General features: G+C 42.8%; 1 protein-coding gene across 1 annotated transcript; it reads left to right on the top strand.

Annotated features, from left to right (window-relative positions):
* Positions 1–15,059: 15,059 nt before the first annotated feature.
* On the top strand, positions 15,060–19,577 carry LOC145952855 (uncharacterized). Its single transcript, XM_083065908.1, has 2 exons — positions 15,060–16,303; positions 17,649–19,577. Exon 2 carries the CDS (start codon positions 17,652–17,654, stop codon positions 19,509–19,511), a length of 1,860 nt encoding a protein of 619 aa, XP_082922034.1. The 5' UTR covers positions 15,060–16,303; positions 17,649–17,651; the 3' UTR covers positions 19,512–19,577.
* The last annotated feature ends 4,081 nt before the right edge of the window (positions 19,578–23,658 follow it).

Genomic DNA, 23,658 nt, shown 5'->3' with positions numbered 1-23,658 from the left:
GGCTCAGTTATTCTGTGCAAACTGATTGTTGGATTTTCTGTATCCTTGCCTTTTTTATTTTTTGGCTTTTGCTGCACAGAAATTAAAAGTGCTAAAGAAATTATGAGAGAGTATTATTTCGGCGAGCCTCTCCAGGCTCAGTTATTTTGAGAGTATTCTTTCGGCAAGCCTCTCCAGGCTCAATTATTCTGAGAGTATTATTTCGGCGAGCCTCTCCAGGCTCAGTTATTCTGAGATGCTGTTGATTTTCTGAATCTTTGTATTTTGCTTACTGCTGTCATACACAAGCAATTTTCTATTTTTTCTATTTTATGTAGTTGCCTCATGATAAGGTCTTTGAATGTGCAACTAGTGTGTGTATGATGCACAAATGCAATACAATTTTTATTTTTGTTCATTTAGAAAAGTGAGTGGCTCTCCCTATCCTCTTCTTCTTGGAGGACTTTCTGTCATTGACGCGAGGGAGTATTTTTGTGAGCCTTTATACAGGGGATTATGGATTTTACAGGAACCCCTCCAATTTTCTTTTATTGACCGATTATTAATGGGATTTCGTACAATTTTATGAAAAACCAACTCAAAGGCATAATCACATGGTCAAGAGAGAAAAGAAACAAATGGATATTTTATTCATAAATGTTTATACAGAAAGATTTACAAAAGGAATTTCTGAAGAAAGGCTGGCCAAGGTAGGCTATACATTTTTGGCTTAAACAATTATATCTGTAATTGTCGCTCTTCTCGTTCCCCTAATCGTTTTGGGTGAGATGCCTGAGCCGGGAGTGTAGATACTGCAAGACGCTTGCTTCTAGAAGATTATCACTTGAACCGCCTTTCGGTTTTCGGTTCAAGTGATCGTTGCTTGCTTTACTTTTTGCATCTTATTCTTTTGCCCCTAATTTTTGCCTAGGACGTGTCCTAGCGGGGATAATTTTGCCTTTGTTTTGCCTAGTACCCTTGTACTGGCGGGCTTTTTGTTTTGCCCTAACTTTTGCCTAGGATGCCCTTTTTGGGTTTTCATCCTAACGGGCTGATGCAAGCAACGTCTTCAAGCATAATACTTCTTTACCACATCAGCATTGACTGGGTATCGAAGTTCTTCTCCATCCATGTCTGTGAGAATCAATGCTCCTCCGGAGAAGGCTCGCTTCACCACATATGGTCCTTCGTAATTTGGGGCCCACTTTCCGATTTTGTCCTTTTGAGCTGGTAGCAATTTCTTCATCACCAGCTCTCCCTCATGGTAGATTCGAGGATGGACTTTCTTGTCAAAAGCCTTTTTGATCTTCCTTTGGTAGGCTTGACCATGGCATATAGCGTTCAGTCGTTTTTCTTCGATAAGGTTCAATTGGTTGTATCGACTTTGAACCCATTCTGCCTCGGAAAGTTTTGCTTCCATGATTACTCTCAGAGAAGGTATCTCGACTTCAACTGGCAGAACTGCCTCCATTCCATAAACAAGGGAGAATGGAGTAGCTCCTGTGGATGTACGTACTGAAGTCCTATAACCATGGAGAGCGAAGGGTAGCATCTCATGCCAGTCTTTGAATGAGACAACCATCTTTTGTACTATCTTCTTGATATTCTTATTGGCTGCCTCGACTGCCCCATTCATCTTTGGTCGATATGGGGAAGAGTTATGGTGCTGAATTTTGAACTCTTTGCACAATTCTTCCACCATCTTATTGTTCAAATTGGATCCATTATCAGTGATGATCTTATCGGGAATACCGTATCTGCATATGATGTTCTTCCTTATGAAGGATGTTACCACCTTTCGGGTCACATGAGCATACGATGCCGCTTCTACCCATTTAGTGAAATAGTCAATGGCCACAAGGATGAACCTATGTCCATTGGATGCTTTTGGCTCGATGGGTCCAATAACATCCATGCCCCACATTGCGAATGGCCATGGTGAAGCCAAAACATTGAGTGGCGTTGGTGGGACATGAATGTTGTCGGCATATGCTTGACACTTGTGGCATTTCCGGACGTATTGGTAACAATCCCTTTCAATGGTCGACCAATAATATCCTGCTCTAAGGATTTTCTTAGCCATTGCAGGCCCGGGAATATGGGTACCGAAAACCCCCTCATGTATTTCTTTGATTACATTTTGAGCTTCGACTTGGTCTATGCACCTCAACAAGACCGAGTCATAATTCTTTTTGTAGAGGGTTTCTCCGATCAACAGAAATCCCATGGCCCTTCTTCGGATATGCTTTTTATCATTATCGCTGGCCATATCAGGATATTCCCCTTTTGACAGGTATTGTTTGATGTCATGGAACCATGGATGATCGTCAACAGCTTCATCTATCAGTAGGCAGAACGCTTGCTTATCGTGCCGCCGGATATTGATGATGGGCATTTCATGCTCCTTATCCAAGGCGAACATCGATGATAGTGTGGCAAGGGCGTCAGCGAACTGATTTTCCTCCCTTGGGATATATTCAAAGGCGATAATTTGAAAGAATTGTATCAGGTCTTTGATATGCTCAACATATGGTATCAGCTTGGGGTTTCGGACTTCCCATTCACCTCGCAGTTGGTGAATGACTAAAGCCGAATCTCCAAATACTTTGAGCTTTAGGATACCATTGTTGATCGCTGCTTGGATTCCTAACGCGCAAGCCTCGTATTCGGCCATGTTATTTGTACAGTCGAAGTTGAGTCTTGCCGTTAGGGGGATATGCTTTCCTTGTGGGGAGATTAGTACTGTTCCAATCCCCTGTCCAAGCATGTTGGAGGCTCCATCAAAGTACATGGTCCATGCATCATCTTTAAGCTCTTCATGTTGTAGATGCATTATATGTTCGTCGGGGAAATCATCCTGAAGGGATTGGTAATCATTGGTCGGCCCGTGTGCTAGGTAATCAGCTAGGGTACTACCCTTGATGGCCTTTTGTGTGACATGTATGATGTCAAATTCTGATAATTGCACTTGCCATCGGGCAATCTTCCCAGTGATTATCGGTTTGTCGAACACGTACTTAATTGGGTCCATTTTGGAGATCAACCAAGTAGTATGCCTTATCATGTACTGCCTGAGCCTTTGTGTTGCCCACGCTAACGCACAGCAAGTCTTTTCTAATGGCGTGTAGCGGGTTTCATAATCAAGGAACTTTTTGCTCAGGTAGTAGATGGCTTGTTCTTTCTTTCCAGTTTCGTCCTGTTGCCCTAGCACGGCTCCCATGGACTCATCAAGTACTGTCAGATAGAGGATTAATGGCCTTCCCTCGACAGGTGGCACCAATACTGGTGGATTGGCCAAGCACTGTTTGACCTTGTCAAAAGCTCGTTGACAATTCTCATCCCAAGTTTCGGAATGATTCTTGCGCAACAGCTTGAATATTGGTTTGCACGTGTCAGTCAACTGTGCGATGAACCTTGCGACGTAGTTCACCCTGCCGAGGAATCCTCTAATTTCTTTCTCAGTTTTAGGAGGAGGCATTTCCATTATTGCCTTTACTTTATCGGGGTCCACCTCTATGCCTTTTTCACTGACGATGAACCCGAGAAGCTTACCCGACCGAACTCCGAAAGTACACTTAGCCGGGTTTAGCTTAAGCTGATACTTACGAAGCCGATTGAATAATTTTCTCAAATATTGGATGTGGTCCATCTCGTCTTTTGACTTTGCGATCATGTCATCCACGTATACTTCAATTTCTTTGTGGATCATATCGTGGAATAGTGTCACCATCGCTCGTTGGTAGGTGGCACCCGCATTTTTAAGTCCAAAAGGCATCACCCTGTAGCAGAAAGTTCCCCAGGGTGTAATGAAAGAAGTTTTCTCGCGGTCTTCTATATTCATCTTGATTTGATTATATCCCGAGTATCCATCCATAAAGGAATAGAGCGTGTTTGTGGCGGTGTGATCCACAAGTGTATCGATGTGGGGTAAGGGAAAATCGTCCTTTGGACTGGCACGATTCAAATCCCTATAATCAACACACACTCTAACCTTCCCATTCTTTTTGACGACCGGCACAATGTTAGCCAGCCATTCGGGATACTGGGATACAACCAAGAATCCCGCGTCCAATTGTTTTTCTACCTCCTCCTTAATCTTTAAGGACCATTCGGGCTTGATTCGTCGAAGCTTTTGCTTAATGGGTCGAAACCCCTCTTTTAAGGGCAACTTGTGTTCAACGATGTTGGAGTCCAAACCGGGCATATCGTGGTACGACCATGCAAATACGTCCTTGTATTCCCTCAACAATTGAATCAATTGCGTTTTTATTCCATCACTGATACAGGTCCCAATATTGACCTCTTTCAATTCTTGACCCTGCCCCAAATTCACGGTCTCCAATTCTTCTTGATTCGGTTGGAGTAGACGAGCTTCTTGATCTAGCAGTCTTTGCAGATCCGGAGAGATGGTCTCCTCATCACTGTCCAACTCAACCCATTCACCCTCGGCTTTCAGATCCCGGTCAGAGCGAGCAATCACAGACATAATTATTTATTGGTTCTGTTTAGGTTTAGAGTTTATTAATGAGAGAGAGAGAATAGAACAAAATGAGAGAATAATGCGTGAAAAATGCCTTTTTATTGATATATGAGTGTAAAACTGTACAAAACCCTTTATTTACATGAAAAGGTCCTCATGATCTCGGGTATTGATCATGAGTCCTTAAAAGAAAAAAATGTGGAGGGGCCCTATCATGGCTTGCCCTTCTCTCTACTCCTGCTGCGGTAGAGGATTCTTGCTCACGTCGGGCGCCGTCGAATCGAAAGTGACCCACCCAGCGTCGATAAGGTCTTGGACCTTATACTTGAGAGCTCGGCAGTTCTCCGTTGAATGCCCCTGTGCCCCCGAGTGGTATAGACATTTGTCTTGTGGATTGTACCAATCGGGGTAGGGTGGATTCACCTTCTTTGGTGGAATGTAAGCTATAAGGCGTGCCTCCACTAGCTTCGGCAGGAGATCGCTATAAGTGGTCGGAAGTTTGTCAAACTTCTTCACAGAGTTGTATTGCGATTTTCCTGACTTCGAAGCGGAAGAAGACGGAGCAATGGTTACAGCGTTGACTCCTCCTTCTTTCTTCTTCCCGAAGGCCTTCTTAGCTTCATATGATTGGGAAGGCTTAGCCAGCTTCCCACTTTTAAGTCCTTGTTCCACCCTTTCTCCAATGGTGATGATGTCCGAGAAGAGTGTCGTTGTGTTCCCTATCATTTTATCGTAATAGGGACCAGTCAACGAGTTGATGAATAAGGACACCGTCTCCTTATCCGACAGCGGGGGGCTCTATCTGTGCCGCCAACTCCCTCCAACGTTGGGCGTACGCCTTGAAGGATTCATCGTTCTTTTTACTCAAGGCTTGAAGATCAGACCTATCGGGTGTTAGGTCAATGTTGTATTTGTAGCGCTTGAGGAAGGCGTCGGCCAACTGCCTCCATGTGTGTACTAGATTTCCATCTAGCTGCATATACCAGTTGAGTGCAGTTTCAGCTAAGCTCTCTTGAAAGCAGTGGATCAAGAGCTTTTCATTTGTGGCATATGCAGCCATCTTGCGACAGTACATGGTGAGATGACTTTTAGGGCAAGTCGATCCCACGTACTTTGGGAAATCTGGCACTTTAAATTTAGGAGGGAATTGAATGTCCCTCACTAAACACATGTCGGCGGCATCCTTAATGTCAAAGTCGTGCCCCTCCATAGCCCTTAGCCGATCCTCGAGGGCATGGAATTGTTCCTTTGATACCTCGGGCTCTTTTATTATAATTCCTGCCCCAAGGGGTACGGCGTTTGGAGGATCTTTTTCATGCTCTTCCTCCTCTTCCTCATGATGGGACCCATGCTCACTGTGATGAGATCCATGGACGTTGTGGTGACGCATGAGTTCCATCATTTGCGCCATTTGCTCTTTAAGCTGTGAAAGCTCGGTTGTGAGCTTTTTGTTTTGCTCTTCCAATGCTTCCATTTTCTTGATTTTCTGTGCGCGCGTAAGGACAGAGAGATGACCAGCCACTTTCTAAAATGAATGTTTAGTTAGTTTATTTTACGGAATGAATACACTCTTTAACATGAGCTTGATAAACCTCCATCTTTAAGGCGCTGCCTTTTTAAGACGGAAGTTTACCACCCTTCTTTGTCTATGATTTCTCCCCAACGGAGAATCTCTATAGTCATGGGTCTCTTTCACTCATGTCAAGAGGTATTGGTGATCCTAAAATGTATGTTTTTATGAGGATGCATGATGTCTTAATGGTAATGATGTACATGCTTCTCACTTTTATTATATTTTCACACATGGTCTTTCCTCTCATGTCATGGTTTTTTATGCATGGGGATTATTTTTAGACCTTATCACGAGGTTATTTATTAATGCACAAACAATTGCACGTAAACATTTACACAAACAATTCACTCATCCACGAACAGTCACGAGCGAATCACGAGGTAGGGGTCTCCTGCAGAAATGGTGCATATTCAAGGTAAGTTCTAACTGTTCTCACCAGTCCAAGGCCCCCAAGGTGCCCCCATTATAGGGACCCAATTCCTCTCGTCGTAGGTCGATGGAAAGTTCCAACGCACCGTCGGACTCAAGTTCATGGTTATCACCTTGAGTGATGTTTTCCGACAACAGTCTACGGGCACCTATAGACCCATTCGACAACCGGCCGTACTAACATCCACTCCCTATGGTTAATCACTCATGCCCCCGGGTATAGAGGGAACTGTTGTGTGCAAAGGTTTGTGTACAGTTTTTATTTCAAACAATTGCGTAAATTTAAAAATACAACAGTTATTAAAGCCAAATAGATAAACATGTTATCATACAAGTGAGGGGTAATAAAGTAATTTTAACTATTATTTGTTAAAAATAATCTGTCACTAAATGGGACTGACTCTCGAGGCTTCCCCAGTGGAGTCGCCATCTGTCGCCACCGGCCCGAAACGGGCTTTCGGCATTCGCGAAGGATGGTTGGACTCGTTTATTTGTTTAAAAAATGTGGATTGCTAGAAGGACTTATTCTCAAACTGAGACCTCGTCAAACGAGCAATTTTATTAAGAGGCTCACTAATCCATATTAATCCCAAGCGGGACCCTCCATGGATTAGTGGTTTTCATAAAAGGAGGGTTCGTGGAGTCGCCACCAATGTTTTACTCAAAACATTGGAAAAAGGGATAAGGCAATTGATTTAAAAATCAACTTTGGCCACTACAACCAGAGTTGGGTAAGGGAGTCGGTTACGCGTGGGGAAGGTGTTAGCACCCCACAGCGCCCCTTTCGGGTTCCCTATGACAGATTATTTTTTTAAAAGAACAGTATAAAATTACTAAGTTACCCCTATTTATTCTAAACAATCATGAATTGACTATCTACATGATGATAGTTTAAATATGCACACAGAAAGCAGTAAAAGGAAGGATTGAAGGGAAACCTCTTGAAGCGTGCTTTTTTATAAAAAATGAACTGGGAAGCGTTTTGGCGTTCCCACGCTCTACAAGCCCGCTCCTCGCTCTCCTAGAACAAAATTTTAACTAAGGGAATCAAAAAGATTTCCCCTCGACTAGGTTCGATCCTCAAGCAAAATGGCTCGGGGCTCAAGAACTTCGTCGGATCAACTCTCCGAGTGATTTCTAGGGCAGAACACTGCTCAAAAACCCCAGAATACTCAAGGAGAGGGTTCAAACTATGTTGAAAAGTGTGGAATGACGTCCAATTGACGTCATATTTATAGGGAATAGGCGCAATACGGCCTACAGGGGCAATACGGCCGTATTGAAATTTTTGAACTTCAATACGGTCGTATTGAAATTCAATACGGTCGTATTGAAGTTCAGAAATTTCAATACGCCCGTATTGAGTTCGCCGCGGTCGTATTGAAGTGTCAATACGGTCGTACTGACTTCAGTATGGCCGTATTGAAGCTTCAATACGGCCGTATTGAGTTCAGTACGGCCGTATTGGGCTTTTTCCCTCCACTTCTTTATTTTGAGCTATTCTAAGACCTCTGGACCTACAGAGAACCCTCCTAGGGCCTTCGAGGGGTCCTTCTGGCTGATTATCCTTCAGTCTTCGAGAGTCTTCAAGCTTTATTTCCGACCCGGACAATTTTAGGGGTCTACACCTACTACCCAAACCAAAAGACTTTGAGTGGACCGACCAATGTGAAGAAGCTTTCAAAGGCTTCAAAAGTTTTCTTGCAACCCTACCAGTCTTACAGAGGCTGGATCATCAGTCTAACCTCCTCTTGTACTTGGCAGTGGCCGAGAATGTAATCAGCGCGATGGTAGTACAAGAGCACATCAAGAAGCAAATCCCTATATATTACATTAGTCGAGTTCTCTAGGACACGGAGAAAAGGTACCAAACAATTGAAAAATTGGTCTTAGCACTAGTCACATCGACCTAACACCTCCGACCTTATTTCCAAAGTCACCAGGTCATGGTAAAAATAGACTACCCGATCAAACAAATATTGAGAAAGCTTGAACTCGCAGGATGCATGATTGTGTGGTCAGTAGAGTTGTCCGAGTTTGGAATCTAATATGAGAATCGAGGACCTTCAAAAGCTCAATGCCTAGCAGATTTTGTGGCTGAACTCACCCCAACCTTAATAGAGGAAGAACAGGTTTGGACCTTACACGTTGATGGATCCTCCAACATTAAAGGATGTGGTGCAGGGATCATTCTAGAAGGCCCCAACAACGTCACCATTGAGCAGTCTCTAAACTTCGGGTTCAAAACCACCAAAAACCAAGCAGAATATGAAGCATTGTTGGCAAGACTGAGGTTGGCATAGGACATTGGTGTGTAGAAGGTAAGATGTAATAGTGATTCAAAACTCATGGTGGAACAACTTAGTGGCGTCTACCAAAACAAGGACCTATTGCTGCAAAGATACTACCACGAAGCATCCCAATGGATGTCACACTTCGAGGGATTCACGATACATAATGTGCCTTAGGAGCAGAATGTCAGGGCCGACCTCCTATCCAAGCTCATTAGCACAAAGCGCCCTGGACAACATATGACCATCAATCAAGAAACAATCAACTCCCCTAGTCTAGATGTCAAGGTTGTCGACGTTAACTACAACGAAGATAGGGAGTGGATGACTAACAACTGGAACTACTTGTAGAATGGGACACTACCTGAAGACAACTCAAAGAACCAAGGTAAGATCGTCCCAATTTGTTATTGTAACAGGAGAGCTCTTCAAAAGAAGCATCTCGACCGCTTTGCTCAACTACCTAATGAAGTCTCAGGCAAGTTACGTCATTAAAGAAATTCATAGAGGCATATGCGGCATGCACTTTAGCGCACGCTCCATGGTAGCCTGAGTAATCTGAGCTGGGTATTATTGGCTTATATTGAAGTCAAACTGCAAAGATTATGTACAGAAGTGCAAAGCATGTCAGTATATCAACAATTTGGTAACATACATCAGCTCCCACCAGAAGACCTCCACTAGATGACGTCCCTATGGCCATTCTCCCAATGGGGAATGCACATCCTCGGACCATTCCCCCCTGCCAGGGGCCAACTTAAATTCCTAGTCATCGCAGTCGACTACTTCACCAAAAGGATTGAAGCATGCCCACTTGCCAAGATCACCACTGAGAACATCCAAAAATTTACCTGGAAGAACATCATCTGCCGATATGGCTTGCTAAACTCCTTCATCACCGACAATGGGAGACAATTCATCGGCCAAGGTTTTGAAAGCTTCCTTCAAGAACTTGGCGTTAAGCACCAGGTCACCTCAGTCGAGCACTTACAGACCAATGGCTAAGCTAAATCCGCAAACATGGTCATACTCAGATAAATAAAAAAGAGGTTAGGCTGAGCTAAAGGACAATGGGTAGATGAACTCTCGAGCATCCTCTGGACGTACCATTGCACCCCACAATTAACGACACAAGAAACACCTTATAGACTGACATATGGCTCCGACGCCATGATCCGAGTTAAGGTTAGAGAGACATCTCATCAGCGACTTACTTTCAATAAATAACAAAACAATGAAGAAATGGAAACCAACCTCGATTTGATTGACAAAGTCAGAGAAGGAGCCCAAGTCAGAGAAGAAGCTTGCAAACTCTGAGCTTCTAGGAGATATAACACCAAGGTCAAACCACAAAAATTTTGAGCTGGGGACCTTGTATGGCGATTACGGGGAGAAGCAAGGACGGATCCCTCCAAAGGGAAATTTGCATCCAACTGGGAAAGACCATTCAGAGTCACCGAGGACCTCGACAATGATGCATATCAGCTAGAGGAACTTAGCGGCAAAGCTCTCCCAAGAACTTGGAATGCCACCCACCTCAAATTTTATTTATCTTAAATTGTAAACTCAGGTGATGTACTCTTTTTCCTCCTCAGCCTTTTTTCCCACTGAAAGGAAGAAAAAGGTTTTTGGCCGAGGAGGTTTTAATGAGGCACACTCAAGAAACATCAACAAAGCAACTTCATTACCATATACTTTCAGTATTAGTGCACTGGCATTTAAAAGCATGACAACTTGCTAAGGTCGAATTCAAACCTTGATGTACCAAGGTCAAGTCTGAACCTTGATGTTACATTTTCCTAGCTAAGGTCAAATTCGAACCTTGATGTCATATTGTCGCAACCCGAAAATTTCCGATCTTACGACTAATGGTTTATACATCCTTTTAAAAGTCTCATTAATTAAATAATGCCCGGACACCAGACTAATCCTTAATTAATGGTTTTGAAAATAGGTTCATGGAGTCGCCACCAATATTTTACTCAAAACATTGGAAAAAGAAAAGATTTTTAAAAGTCCAATAATGGCCTTGATAACTAGAATTGGGTTCGGGAGTCGATTACGTGTAGGGAAGGTATTAAGCACCCTTACAACGCCCTCAATCGGTACCCTACGATGAAGTTAATGTGATAAGAAATAATAAATTAAATATTAGATCCCCTTTATTAATAACTATTAACATACTTGAAATTTAAATAATACGATTAACCCTAAAATGTCTACATGATTATTTTTATTGTAACAATAATTATTATAGATAAGAAATAAAAAAAAGAGAAAGAAATTAACTGAAATACCTCTTGAATGAGCTCTATTGGATCTTCAAAATAGGGAGATTTCAGGTGCTTTGTGGCAACCTTTCGCACTACAATTGCCTCACAACACTCAAGAAATACAATAGGAGAGAGACAGAGAAAAAGAGAGAAATTTCGAGCTCTAAGGAGTGCTGGACGAAATTTTTGGGGTCCTCAGAAATGTGGTCGAGATTTCTATTTATAGGCATCAGATGTGGGTTGGAACGGCCCGTTCTGGATTCGGAACGGCCCGTTCCGAATCCGAACATTATGTATCATTTTGGTATCCTAGAACGGCCCGTTCTGAAATGAGAACGGCCCGTTCCGGGGTACAAATTTTAGGCTCTTTCATTGGTTTGGAACGACCCGTTCTGATCTAGAATGGCCCGTTCCAACCTACATTTTTTATCCCTTTTGATTGGTTTTGGAACGGCCCGTTCTGGTCTAGAACGACCCGTTCCAACTGACAATTTTTAGACCTTTTAGAAGCCTCAGAACGGCCCGTTCCAATTCGAGAATGGCCTGTTCCGGACTTGGGAATGGCCCGTTTTGATTTTGGAACGGCCCGTTCTAGGCCACTTAAAAAAGTTGATTTGGCCTTTTGGGTCCTCTGATGTCCTATCTTGTTTGTATGCCCCCGAACGAAATTAGGTGTCTACAGCTGCCCCTCTTTACTTGTCCTTTGGAATAGTTGTGTTGCTTTTTCAAAGGCAAGTAAAGACGTAGACATTACGTCCGGGTCTTTTTCTCATCTCTGTGTTGATGCTTCTACATTGCTTCCCTTGGACAAGTGTATTTGCTCGTATCCTCACCCTTTAGAGCAGTTGAGAATTGATTGTGTACTCTATTAGGTAACAAGGTTGACAAACTGTATACCTGATCTTCAGTCTTCGAGTAGAAGCTCCATTGTTTCTCTTGTGATAATGTGTCACTTTATTTGTAGCTTGTTCAAGAGGGAGTATTATTATGGATGGCCTCTTCAGGCTACTGATAGTAATATTTTAGTATATCTTTATTTATGTGTTTTTACCTTATTTGATTCTTTTTAGTATCCTATATTCATGTTTTAGTTTAGTTTTGCATTAGTGAATCATTTAGGAATTAGTTATAAATTTTACTAATTTTCCGTAAGAATTTCCTGTTTTGACACAGTTTCTTGTACAACCATATCTGGAGCTATTCAACTCGGAATTTGGCAAACTTGGTGTCCCTGTAAAGATACGACAGAGATCTACAATTCTCATGTTGGACGAAAAACCCAGTTTGGACATTTTCAGACCCAAAATCGTGCTTTAAAGTCGCGGCTCTGCACTGAATTGTTCAGCTTGTCATGAAACTGATTAGTTTAGTTAATTAGGCTTTTCAATTGTAATTAGTGGACTGGACCTTTGACTTTAGGCCCATTATTTTGTCTTTAAAACCATGTAATGATTCAGGAGTGGGCCGGGGGGAAAAATCATTTGTTAGATTTTCAGATTGGAGATTACTTCCTGAAGAAGTTTCTCTTCCAAGTTCTCTCTTCTCTCTTTAGAAGCTTTGCATCTTTCTCTCTCTCATTTTCCTCTTACATGAATTTTTCTCTGTCTCACGGAATTTCTTCTCTCAATTGGAATTTGCTGCAACATGATAATGAGGCAAAGCTAATTCCTTAATCGGTTTAAGGTTTCAAGAACTACGGTAAATTTGAGTTTCTAATTTTTACCGAACGAATTCTTTCTTCTTCTTCTCCTCTTTTCTGTTTAGTTTAAATTCGGTTTTCATGATATTGAATCTCTGTTTTGATTCCTAATTGAAAATGAGAAGAAGTATTTTCTGATTAGAAATAACCTAAATCCCTAATTCAATCGGTTACTTTTCTTGAATTTTGTTGAAATTTGGAATGTGCGATTGTAGTTTCTGTTTTAATAAAATTCAAAATCTAGATTTAGAAAACTGTTTGGATTAATTTCGGATTGAATTAGATGGATTGAGAATTCGTATTCATTGTGAACAATGATGATTATACTGTAGGAATTGAAACCTTGAACTGAACTCTTATACTACTGAAATTTTGTGTTGATTTGATTTCTTTGCTTTCTTGATACTGTTCTAATTGTTTGTTTGCAAATTTCTCTCCCGAGTTCTAAATTGATTTACATACATGATTAAATTCAAAATACAATGTGCTTGTGTCCTTGAGAGATGACCTAGGTTAAGTCCTCTATATTACAGAAATTTGTTGAAGAACCTAGAATTGTTTGATAGTGATACGACTTAGCTATCAGCTACCTGCTGAACGATGAGTATTAGTATGTCTGCCTCTCCTGGCCGGTTGCTGATGGTGAGTATTGTTGTGCCGACCTTTCCAACCGCCTGCTGATATTGTGAGTATTGTTGTGTCGTCCTCTCCAGGCCGCCTGTTGATGTTGTGAGTATTGTTGTGCCAGCCTCTCCAGGCCGCCTGCTGATATTGTGAGTATTATTGTGCCGGCCTCTCCAGGTCGCCTGCTGATGTTGTGAGTATTGTTGTGCCGGCCTCTCCAGGCCGCCTGCTGATATTGTGAGTATTATTGTGCTGGCCTCTCCAGAACGCTTACTGATATTGTGAGTATTTTTGTGCCGGCCTCTTTAGGCCGCCTGCTGATATTGTGAGTATTATTGTGCCGGCCTCTCCAGGCCGCCTGCCGATGCTGGTGATGTGATTGTCCCTTTTCTTTGGGAGGATGTCTAATGAAGACAAGGATTTCTGGTAGGTGGTGCCCTTGTGATGGTGGGCAAATGAGTAAATGCTGAGTATTATTATGCCTGGCCTCTCTAGGCTGGCTGCTGATATTGTGATTTGATTGCCCCCTTTTCTTTGGTGAGGACGTCTGATGAAGACGAGGATTGCTGGTTGGTGGTGCCCTTGTGCTGGTGGGCAGAGGAGTTGATGGGTGACAGGAATTCTAGTGTTGCCCCTGCCATGTGAGTATTGTGATGCCTCTCCAAGCGTAATGCTGAGTCCTTTTGATGATTGCTTGTTCGATTATTGATGGATGGTTGGCAGAGATTCCAGTGTTGATGACTGATTATTTGATTGTTGATGCCCCTGGTTTGGGCTACTTTTGCTCAGATGATGTCAATTGGAACTTGTATTTCCCTTTTTGGCTTTTTCTCATTGAGATGCAAAGAATGCTAAATGCTTATTTATGCATGATGGTAATTTTACATATTTTGAATAATTCCCCTTTGATAAAGAAAATTTTCTAAGTGCGTGAAATGATTTTGGATGCGTGCAATGCATGTTTTGATTTTTGTTTTTTTTTCTTTTTTTTTAGAAGGTGGCTCTGCTTTTCTTCTTCTCACGAAGAGACTGCTTCGATCAATGTGCAACATTAGTCATATTGGCCGTTTGATGTATTGAGTCATTTTGGGGCTCCTTTTTTTTCTTTTTGTTTAGAAACCCTAATTTTTGCCTAGGATGTATCCTAGCGGGTATTTTTTTTTCTTTTTTTTTTTCATTTGCCATAATTTTTGCCTAGGACGCCCTTTGCGGGATTTCATCCCAGCGGGTCATTTTTATTTTTTTTGTTTCTCTTTTTTTGTACTTGTTTAAATTTTGACAACCGTCAATAATATACGTCATTAAGATTGGACAAGACAGAAAGGACAGGAAAGCATGATTTAGCATGGATGGTTAATGAAGGTAGGATGATTTAGAATGAATGGGTAGTTGAGGTAGGTGAGTGTTTAAGTTTCTTAAACAAACATTTCCTTGGATAATTATTATAATCATTCTCCTAATTATCTTGAACTACATATCTGAGTCTCAAGCAGAGTCTTCGCAGAATTTGGCTCCTTGTAGAAGTGTTCAAGCCGCCTTTTAGCTTTCAACTGTGAGAATATCACTTGCTATTTTTTATCCTTTTTAGATCCCTAATTTTTGCCTAGGACGTGTCCTAGCGGGAACTTTCGATTTTTTTTTACCTAAGATGCCCTTTGCGGGTTTTCATCCTAGCAATATTTTGCAAGTGATATTATTTTTTTTGGCATAACACTTCTTTGCTTTGACAAAATCTCCTTCCATCCGCGTTTGGGAGAACCAGCGTCTTTGATGATTAACAAAGCCCCCCCATTCTCGTACACCAAGGAGAAAGGTTTGCCCCAACCTACAGGTGTTGAGAGAGAGTTCTTTCATGAGCCGAGATTTGTGCTTCCTTTGTCGGCCAAATTGAGCGAAAGTTGTTTTTTTTTTTTTTTTTTGCAAGACTCCTCTTATGCAATGAGAATCTTGTGTAAGACTCTTCTGATCACTTTCTTATTTTTGTGTGTTTCGAGGAGGTGATCTTCTTATCTACCTTAGACTCAGATAATGCGTTGTAGATGTTCGAAGCTTTGATTAATTTTATTATCTTTGGTTATGTTTTTTTTTGTGATTGATTTTAGAATTTAATATGTGGGAAGAGAGGGGAAAAGAATAAACACAACAAATTTATGGAAATGACGTATATTATTGATGAATGTAAAAAAATAAGCCCTTATTTTTGAACTCGTGACTGTAGATGAAGGTCATGAGTTTAAGCATTTTTTTTTTGGAAAAAGAGAGCCCCTTGTAGACCCCTAAAATTGTCCGGGTCGGAAATAAAGCTTAGAGACTCTCGAAGACTGAAGGATAATCAGCCAGAAGGACTCCTGGAAAGCCCTAGGAGGGTTCTCTGTAGGTCTAGAGGTCTTAGAATAGCTAAAAATAAGGAAGTGGAGGGAAAAAGCCCAATACGGCCGTACTGAACTTAATACGGCCGTATTGAAGCTTCAATACGGCCGTACTGAAGTCAGTACGACCGTATTGACACTTCAATACGACCGCCGCGAACTCAATACGGGCGTATTGAAATTTCTGACTTTCAATACGACCGTATTGAACTCCAATACGACCGTATTGAAGTTCAAAAATTTCAATACGGCCGTATTGGCCCTGTAGGCCGTATTGCGCCTATTCCCTATAAATATGACGTCATTTGGACGTCCAACCACACTTTTTCACTCAGTTTTGACTCCCTCCTTGAGTATTTTGGGGTTTTTGAGCAGTGTTCTGCCCTAGAAAACTCTCTGGGAGTTGATCCGACGAAGTTCTTGAGCCCCGAGCCATTTTGCTTGAGGATCGAACCAAGTCGAGGGGAAATCTTTTTGATTCCCTTAGTTAAAATTTTGTTCTAGGAGAGCGAGGAGCGGGCTTGTAGAGCGTGGGAACGCCAAAACGCTTCCCAGTTCATTTTTTATAAAAAGCACGCTTCAAGAGGTTTCCCTTCAATCCTTCCTTTTACTGCTTTCTGTGTGCATATTTAAACTGTCATCATGTAGATAGTCAATTTATAATTGTTTAGAATAAATAGGGGTAATTTAGTAATTTTATACTGTTCTTTTAAAAAAATAATCTGTCATAGGGAACCCGAAAGGGGCGCCGTGGGGTGCTAACACCTTCCCCACGCGTAACCGACTCCCTTACCCAACTCTGGTTGTAGTGGCCAAAGTTGATTTTTAAATCAATTGCCTTATCCCTTTTTCCAATGTTTTGAGTAAAACATTGGTGGCGACTCCACGAACCCTCCTTTTATGAAAACCACTAATCCATGGAGGGTCCCGCTTGGGATTAATATGGATTAGTGAGCCTTTTAATAAAATTGCTCGTTTGACGAGGTCTCAGTTTGAGAATAAGTCATTCTAGCAATCCACATTTTTCAAACAAATAAACGAGTCCAACCATCCTTCGCGAATGCCGAAAGCCCGTTTCGGGCCGGTGGCGACAGATGGCGACTCCACTGGGGAAGCCTCGAGAGTCAGTCCCATTTAGTGACAGATTATTTTTAACAAATAATAGTTAAAATTACTTCATTACCCCTTTGCTTGTATTATAATATGCTTTATTATATGGCTTTAAATAACTGTTGTATGTTTAAATTCCGCAATTGTTTGAAATAAAAACTGCACACAAACCTTTGCACACAACAGTTCCCTCTATACCCGGGGGCATGAGTGATTAACCATAGGGAGTGGATGTTAGTACGGCCGGTTGTCGAATGGGTCTATGGGTGCCCGTAGACCGTTGTCGGAAAACATCACTCAAGGTGATAACCATGAACTTGAGTCCGACGGTGCGTTGGAACTTTCCATCGACCTACGACGAGAGGAATTGGGTCCCTATAATGGGGGCACCTTGGGGGCCTTTGACCAAGTGAGAACAGTTAGATCCTCCTTGAATATGCACTTTTCTGCAGGAGACCCCTACCTCGTGATTCGCTCGTGACTGTTCGTGGATGAGTGAATTGTCTGTGCATTGACTATGTGACATTGTATGAGCATACGTTTGCATTCTTTAAACATACAACATCCTTAGTAAAATAAAAATAAATAGAAATAAGGATCTTCTAGTGCATGGTGTTAACATCTACCCTCATCACATTCATGTAGGCAGTTTCCCTTTTCACCCAAAAAAATACAAAAATACAAAAAATGATATTTACCCAAACCAAGCAATATCATGCATCATGTTAGGAAAATCCCAAGAAACATGATAATGTTTAGTTAAATAAACACTATGCATGCATATTCATCTCCATCATCTCATAACATGCATTTTATTGTAGATCATGGAGGGATCTAGGGGATTGCAAGGGCAATTAAAGAAAGTGGACTTCTTATTATACCGTGCCGAGAGGTTGGATCACCTCTGTACCTTGATGCCACGAGAGGCTCGTTTGGAGTTTGAAAAATCCTATGGACGAGTTCTCGACTTGATGAAGATTTGTGTAGATCCATCCTTTCTGAGAGCATTGGTCCACTTTTGGAGTCTCGATCTACATTGTTTCGAGTTCCCCCAGTTTGACTTAGTTCCTACTCTCGAGGAGTACGAACTCATGCTTCGATGGCCCAAATCAACAGGGGTCTATATTTTCCATGGAAATCATGTGGCCGTAGAGAGAGTTGCCACTCAAGTCAAACTACCGCCACGATTGTCTGCTTTAGTGGGGAACGGCAGTATCAAGGGTTGGAAGCTTGCTATGATTGAAAACCACCTTTCTTCTTTGGCTGATGAGGGAGATTGGTTAGCTTTCAACAAGACTCTAGCGTTAGCCGTGTTTGGGATGATCCTATTCCCCTTTCACGCTAACACAGTGGACCATGCTGCTATGGACGCCTTCTTCGCTTGGGACGTACATATGAAGAGTCCCGTGCCTGCCATTCTTGCCGACACCTTGCTTTCTGTCAACTTATCTCAACAGAAGCAAGGGAAAACTATCCGATGCTGTACCTCCTTGTTGTATGTGTGGGGCATCACACACTTTTATGCCTCTAGTCATATGGGGTCTTTGCCCGACCCTTTGAGAAGTTTTTCGAAGATCCCCGTACGCCGCCGGTATGCTTCCGAGTGGAAGGAAGAGATGGAACAGTGGAGTATTGAGCACTTCACGTGGGTTTGTCCTTGGTTCCGTCCAAGCAATGTATTAACAAGATGCGGCAATTATCCAAGCGTACCATTAATGGGCCTCAGAGGTTGCATAGCTTATTCACCTAGATTGGCTATGAGGCAACTCATGAGGACTCAAATTGTTCTTACCAAAGAGGAGCTTGGAGGGTTGTGTTTCTCCTTTGATTCCGAACATCAGAGGGACATGCATGCTGTCATTAGAGCGTGGGAGAAACCAATCTATGAGGGAGATCGCGAGCTTGGAAAGCCTCGGGTATCCGCCTCCACCGACTACGAGATATGGAGGAACGAGAGAGGGGTGCCTCAACCATCCACCTCTTGCGCAACCACAACCACAAGGAGGTTAATGCAAGAACAAGTCGACGCCTTGACCAAAAAGCTGGAAAGTATGGAAGCTCAAATGAGGTTTCTTGAAGAGAAAAATGAAGAATCCAGTTTTACTATTGATGGTCTTCAAAGGCAATGCAAGAAGAAAGACCACGAGATAGAGCGGCTCAAGGACGAGTGTGCTAACCTCAACGAGGAGACTACGCGGGCATCCAAAATGCCAAAGATTGAACCGAGTAGTCAACTCCAAGAAGTCAATGCAAAGATAGCACACCTGGAAGCCGAACATGCAAGGCAGGCTCAGTTGATCAAGAACATGCAAGAAGATCTGCTCTTGACTCGATCCGATGCACAACAATGGCGGGAAGTTGCTCAACAACAAGCCGCAAACCTTTCCGATTTCCGCAAAAAGGAGAGAGAGGGACTAGCACAAATGGCTAGACTCCGAGAGGAGAAGGATCGAGCCGAAGACGAGCTTAATGAGCTACAGGCCATGATCAACTACTATACTCAGAAAGCGAAGGAGGCTCAGAAAATCAGTGACGATATGAGCCAAGCGGTCCATACACAGATTAAAGCAATGGGTCGTCACATCGAGGAAGCCGAAGATGAGTGGCAAAGAAACATGAACCCGCCTGTGGGTTTTTACCGGCTTTTCTCTTATTGTAAAAAATTACTTCAAAGCATTGTATAAAAAGTTGTACACTTTCTTCAATGAATAAAATCGAATTCTTGAGATTTATTGCCTTTGCATCTCATAGTCATTCATTTGCATTCATCTCTCCCGGTAATTTAATAATAAATGTTAATAAAAAGAAAGAAATAATCAATGCGTATGTTCAGAATGGATCGCACGCCGTTGGTCATTAAATGCAAACCAACAACTGCGCAAAGCGAACACACGACGACGCCGTTGTTGGTAATCAAGACAGACGAAAGGGAAGGTCCGACACCGTTAAGGATCATCGCTCCGAGGCCTTTCCCCTACAAAACAAATAAGGCTGTGCCGTGGATATACGACATCCACTCTTCTGCCGACAGCGATATCTCCAACATCGCTGGACTTGGGGGCACGACTAGGAGTGGCAGGATCTACACTCCCGAAGATCTGCACGATAAAGCTCCCAAGAATAAAGGAAAAGAAAAGGAGAAAACCGAGGAAGATAGAGAATCCGAGGAGGAGACTGATGAGTTGTTAAAATTCATCAAACAAAGCGAGTACTCCATTGTGGATCAACTTCACAAGACACCAGCAAAGATCACTTTGTTGTCGTTGATCCTAAGCTCCGAACCGCATCGGCAAGCTCTGTTGAAGGTCTTGAACGAGGCGTATGTGTCGCATACCATCTCCCAAGACAAGTTTGAGGGAATTGTTAGCCACATCACGGCTAATGATCACCTTACTTTCACCGATGAAGAAATCCCCGCCGAGGGACCTAATCACAACAAGCCCTTGCACATCTCTGTAAAGTGCAAGGAATACCACATCGCAAAAGTCTTGGTGGATAACGGATCTTCCTTGAATGTGATGCCCAAAAGAACTCTTGATCAAGTTGCAATCAAGGAAGTCCAAATGCGCCCGAGCAACATGATCGTTCGAGCTTTCGACGGTTCTAAAAGAGAAGTGGTGGGAGAAGTCAATCTTCCAATCCAAATTGGACCCACCATCTTCAACGTCGAATTCCAAGTGATGGATATTACTCCTGCATACAGCTGTCTCCTAGGCCGACCTTGGATTCATGATGCGAAAGCTGTACCCTCTACGCTCCACCAAAAAGTCAAATTCATCGTGGGTGACAAACTGGTGACCGTGCAAGCTGAAGATGACATACTCATCAGTAAGCCATCCAACATACCTTATGTGGATGCAGCAGAGGAAGCTTTGGAAACCGCCTTCCAAGCATTGGAAATTGCCAATGTTGAAACGTTTCCCCGAGAAATGAAGAAGGTAGCCCATATGCTCACAAAGAACGGATACTTGCCAGGACAAGGATTGGGCAAATACTCCCAAGGAATCCCGGAGCTACCTATTATCAAGGACAATCCGGGGAAGCAAGGGTTAGGATACAACCCTGTTAAAGATCAAAGAACGAAGAGGAATCAAAATCCTTCTCGACGTTCTTTAAGCCAGATCTTTAGGAAGGCTGGTTCACAAATGTCGAGGCCAGCTGTTGTCATCAAGTGTCCTTCTCCTTCCGATAGGGATGTATAGACTCAGTGACTATTAGAGATCACTCCTCGGGGACAGCCCGACCCCCGAGCCTCGATAGGGCACATGTTTCCATCACGATTATAATAAAATCATTCTTCATTAATTTCTTATTGATTCTTTTCTTGCTTACAATAAAATTCTAAACCACGTCATTTAACCCTGTTTGGATAAACATAAGTGAGGTTAAAATCGTCTTAATAATCAATAAACCCGCATCATTTTTATGTGGAAATGTGCATGACAGCTTGGAGCACCTTTTCTTGGCATCAATAAATGCCATCATGGATAAAGAAATCCTAAAGATAATAAGCTCGGCAGGAAACCCAAAAGGGGACTGCACAAAATAAGAGCAAAAGACCCGCTAGGAATCCCACAAAAGGGTGACCTAGGCAAAAATTAGGGTTACAAAATAATGAACAAAAACAAAAGCCCGCTAAGACATCACAAATGGGTGTTTTAGGCAAAAGTTAGGGCCGTCAAAAAAGGAAAAACAAAATAAATCCATGATGGTACCATCAATCGAATTCAACAAGGGGCTCAAGAAAAGCTATCCAAGTTGTCAAAACACAATCATTAATAACGAAGATGTGCTTAACTTCATGAGTGTTTAATCGAACAAACCTAAACACAATAAGCCTGCCATTGGCCAGCCATTCTTACAAAATCCATTTTTCAAAAATAAAACAATCTCCTCTAAAACACAAACTTTTGAAAAATATACCTTTTCCTTCTTTTCTCTCTTGTCCCTAACGATTTTTGAATAATCTAGTGGAAACATGGAGATATAGTGGTCAATAAGAGGGTTGACACATCTTCTAAAGGAAGGGAGAATCATTTGGTTGATAACACCAAAAATCAAATACGCATCGTTCCTCGGTTACAGAAATCGGCAAAGCACAGTCTGTATGGAGGAATGGCAAGATCCAAACAAAGAACGCATCGATTAATTCTTTTGAAAAACTGAATCAAATAGAATTAGGTGCATCTCATTTGCATACATGCATACAGATGATAGGTGTACTAGAAGATCACTTATTCTCTGTTTATCTAAAAAAAAAAAAAAAAAAAAAAAAAAAAAAAAAAAAAAAATCATCAGAAAAATCCAATACGCCCGTATTGGTATTAATACGGTCGTATTGGAGTTAACGTTAAGCACAACGTTTCAACTCCAATACGGGCGTATTAAAATCCAGTACGATCGTATTGAATCCCAATACGATCGTATTGAACCCAATACGGTCCGTATTGGTTGTAAATTTTGTACATCAACGGAAAGGCCAATACGGCCGTATTGAATCCAATACGGGCCGTATTGGCGGAATTTTGCCTATAAATAAAGGCTTCCCCTCCCTCATTTTGCATACCTTTCTTCATTCTCCACATTCCTTGCTTGTGAGTGCATTCCTAGAGAGATTATCGGAAATGGCGGAATCCTCTCGCAAAAGACAGAGAGCCCCGGCCAGACGTGTGATGACAGACCGACACCGAGACCGGCTGCAGCTCATAGAGACATTCACCATCGAGCCGTCAAGAGTGCTCGACTTTGAGCTTCTCCAAGCAGTGGGCTTGGAAAACGATGTCAGGAACTACTTCGACGCCATAGGATGGGGATTTATCCTTAATCCACCATCCCAGCTATATTTGACGGCCACGAAGGAGTTCTTGGCCACAGTCGGCGTCACGGAGTCGACTAACAGCTATGGGGAGGATGTTTGCGCGGTGGATTTCTGGATGAATGAAGGATACCGCACGTTGACGTTGGACGAGTTCAACGTCCAGGCAGGGTTTTTCAGCCGCACTGATCAGCTGGCCTTCCGAGATGCCATATGCGAGTGGCCTGATCAGTGGACTCCGGTTGAGATGTGGAGTTTGCTCACTGGCCGACGGGATTATCATTCAGGGGTGAAGGGCTCCCGGCTCCCGACTGCTCTTAGGATCTGTCACAAGATCCTCACCAGTACCATTCATGGCAGGTCCAAGAGTCAGGAGTCGATTACACGACCGGATCTGCTGGCCTTATATTGCATGGCCACCGGCCGGAAGGCCAACCCTGGATATTTCTTCCTTGAGCACGTGAAGAAGTTTGGAATACGAGAGGGAGGAGAGTCCAGACAGGGGTACATCTTGGTTGCCCCACTCCTCTCACAGCTGGCGGAGACATGGGGATGTCCCGATGGTGCGGAGCCAGGGGCGTTGACGCCAAAGTTGATTGGTGCCTCCACCCTGATTAACATGAAGATCATCGCTAGATCGCCAGGAGGGGGGTTTGTGCGAGTAGATGGCCTCGAGACCTTCGACGACCTCCTCAACAATCTCGACTTTGAGGGAGGCGACACCCCACAGCCAGAGGCTAGCACGTCACGGTCGGACAGGGGATACTTTGACGCCCGCTTCGACACACTGCAGCAGAGCATTGACACGCGATTCGATGCTTTTCAGCAGAGCATCGACACGCGATTCGATGCTTTTCAGCATAGTGTCGGTACATGGCAGCAGAGTACCGATGCTCGACTAGATACCTTGGTGCAGGGGTTCGACAACCTCTCCGTCTGGATGCATCGCCGCTTCCCAGACTCGCCACAAGACCCGCCAGCAGAGGAGTGAAGACTGGCTTCTGTTTTAGTGCTTT

This window comes from Cajanus cajan, chromosome 10 (genome assembly GCF_000230855.2).
Source record: "Cajanus cajan strain Asha chromosome 10, NIPB_CcT2T_4, whole genome shotgun sequence".
In the NCBI taxonomy this organism is placed as follows: Eukaryota; Viridiplantae; Streptophyta; class Magnoliopsida; order Fabales; family Fabaceae; genus Cajanus; species Cajanus cajan.
The sequence above is the reverse complement of the archived record's forward strand: the minus strand, read 5'-3'. Positions and strand labels throughout refer to the sequence as shown.

What these genes read in the sequence shown, in the direction of transcription:
- LOC145952855 (XM_083065908.1), top strand. Translation starts at nt 17,652, where the DNA reads ATGGAGGGATCTAGGGGATTGCAAGGGCAATTAAAGAAAGTGGACTTC.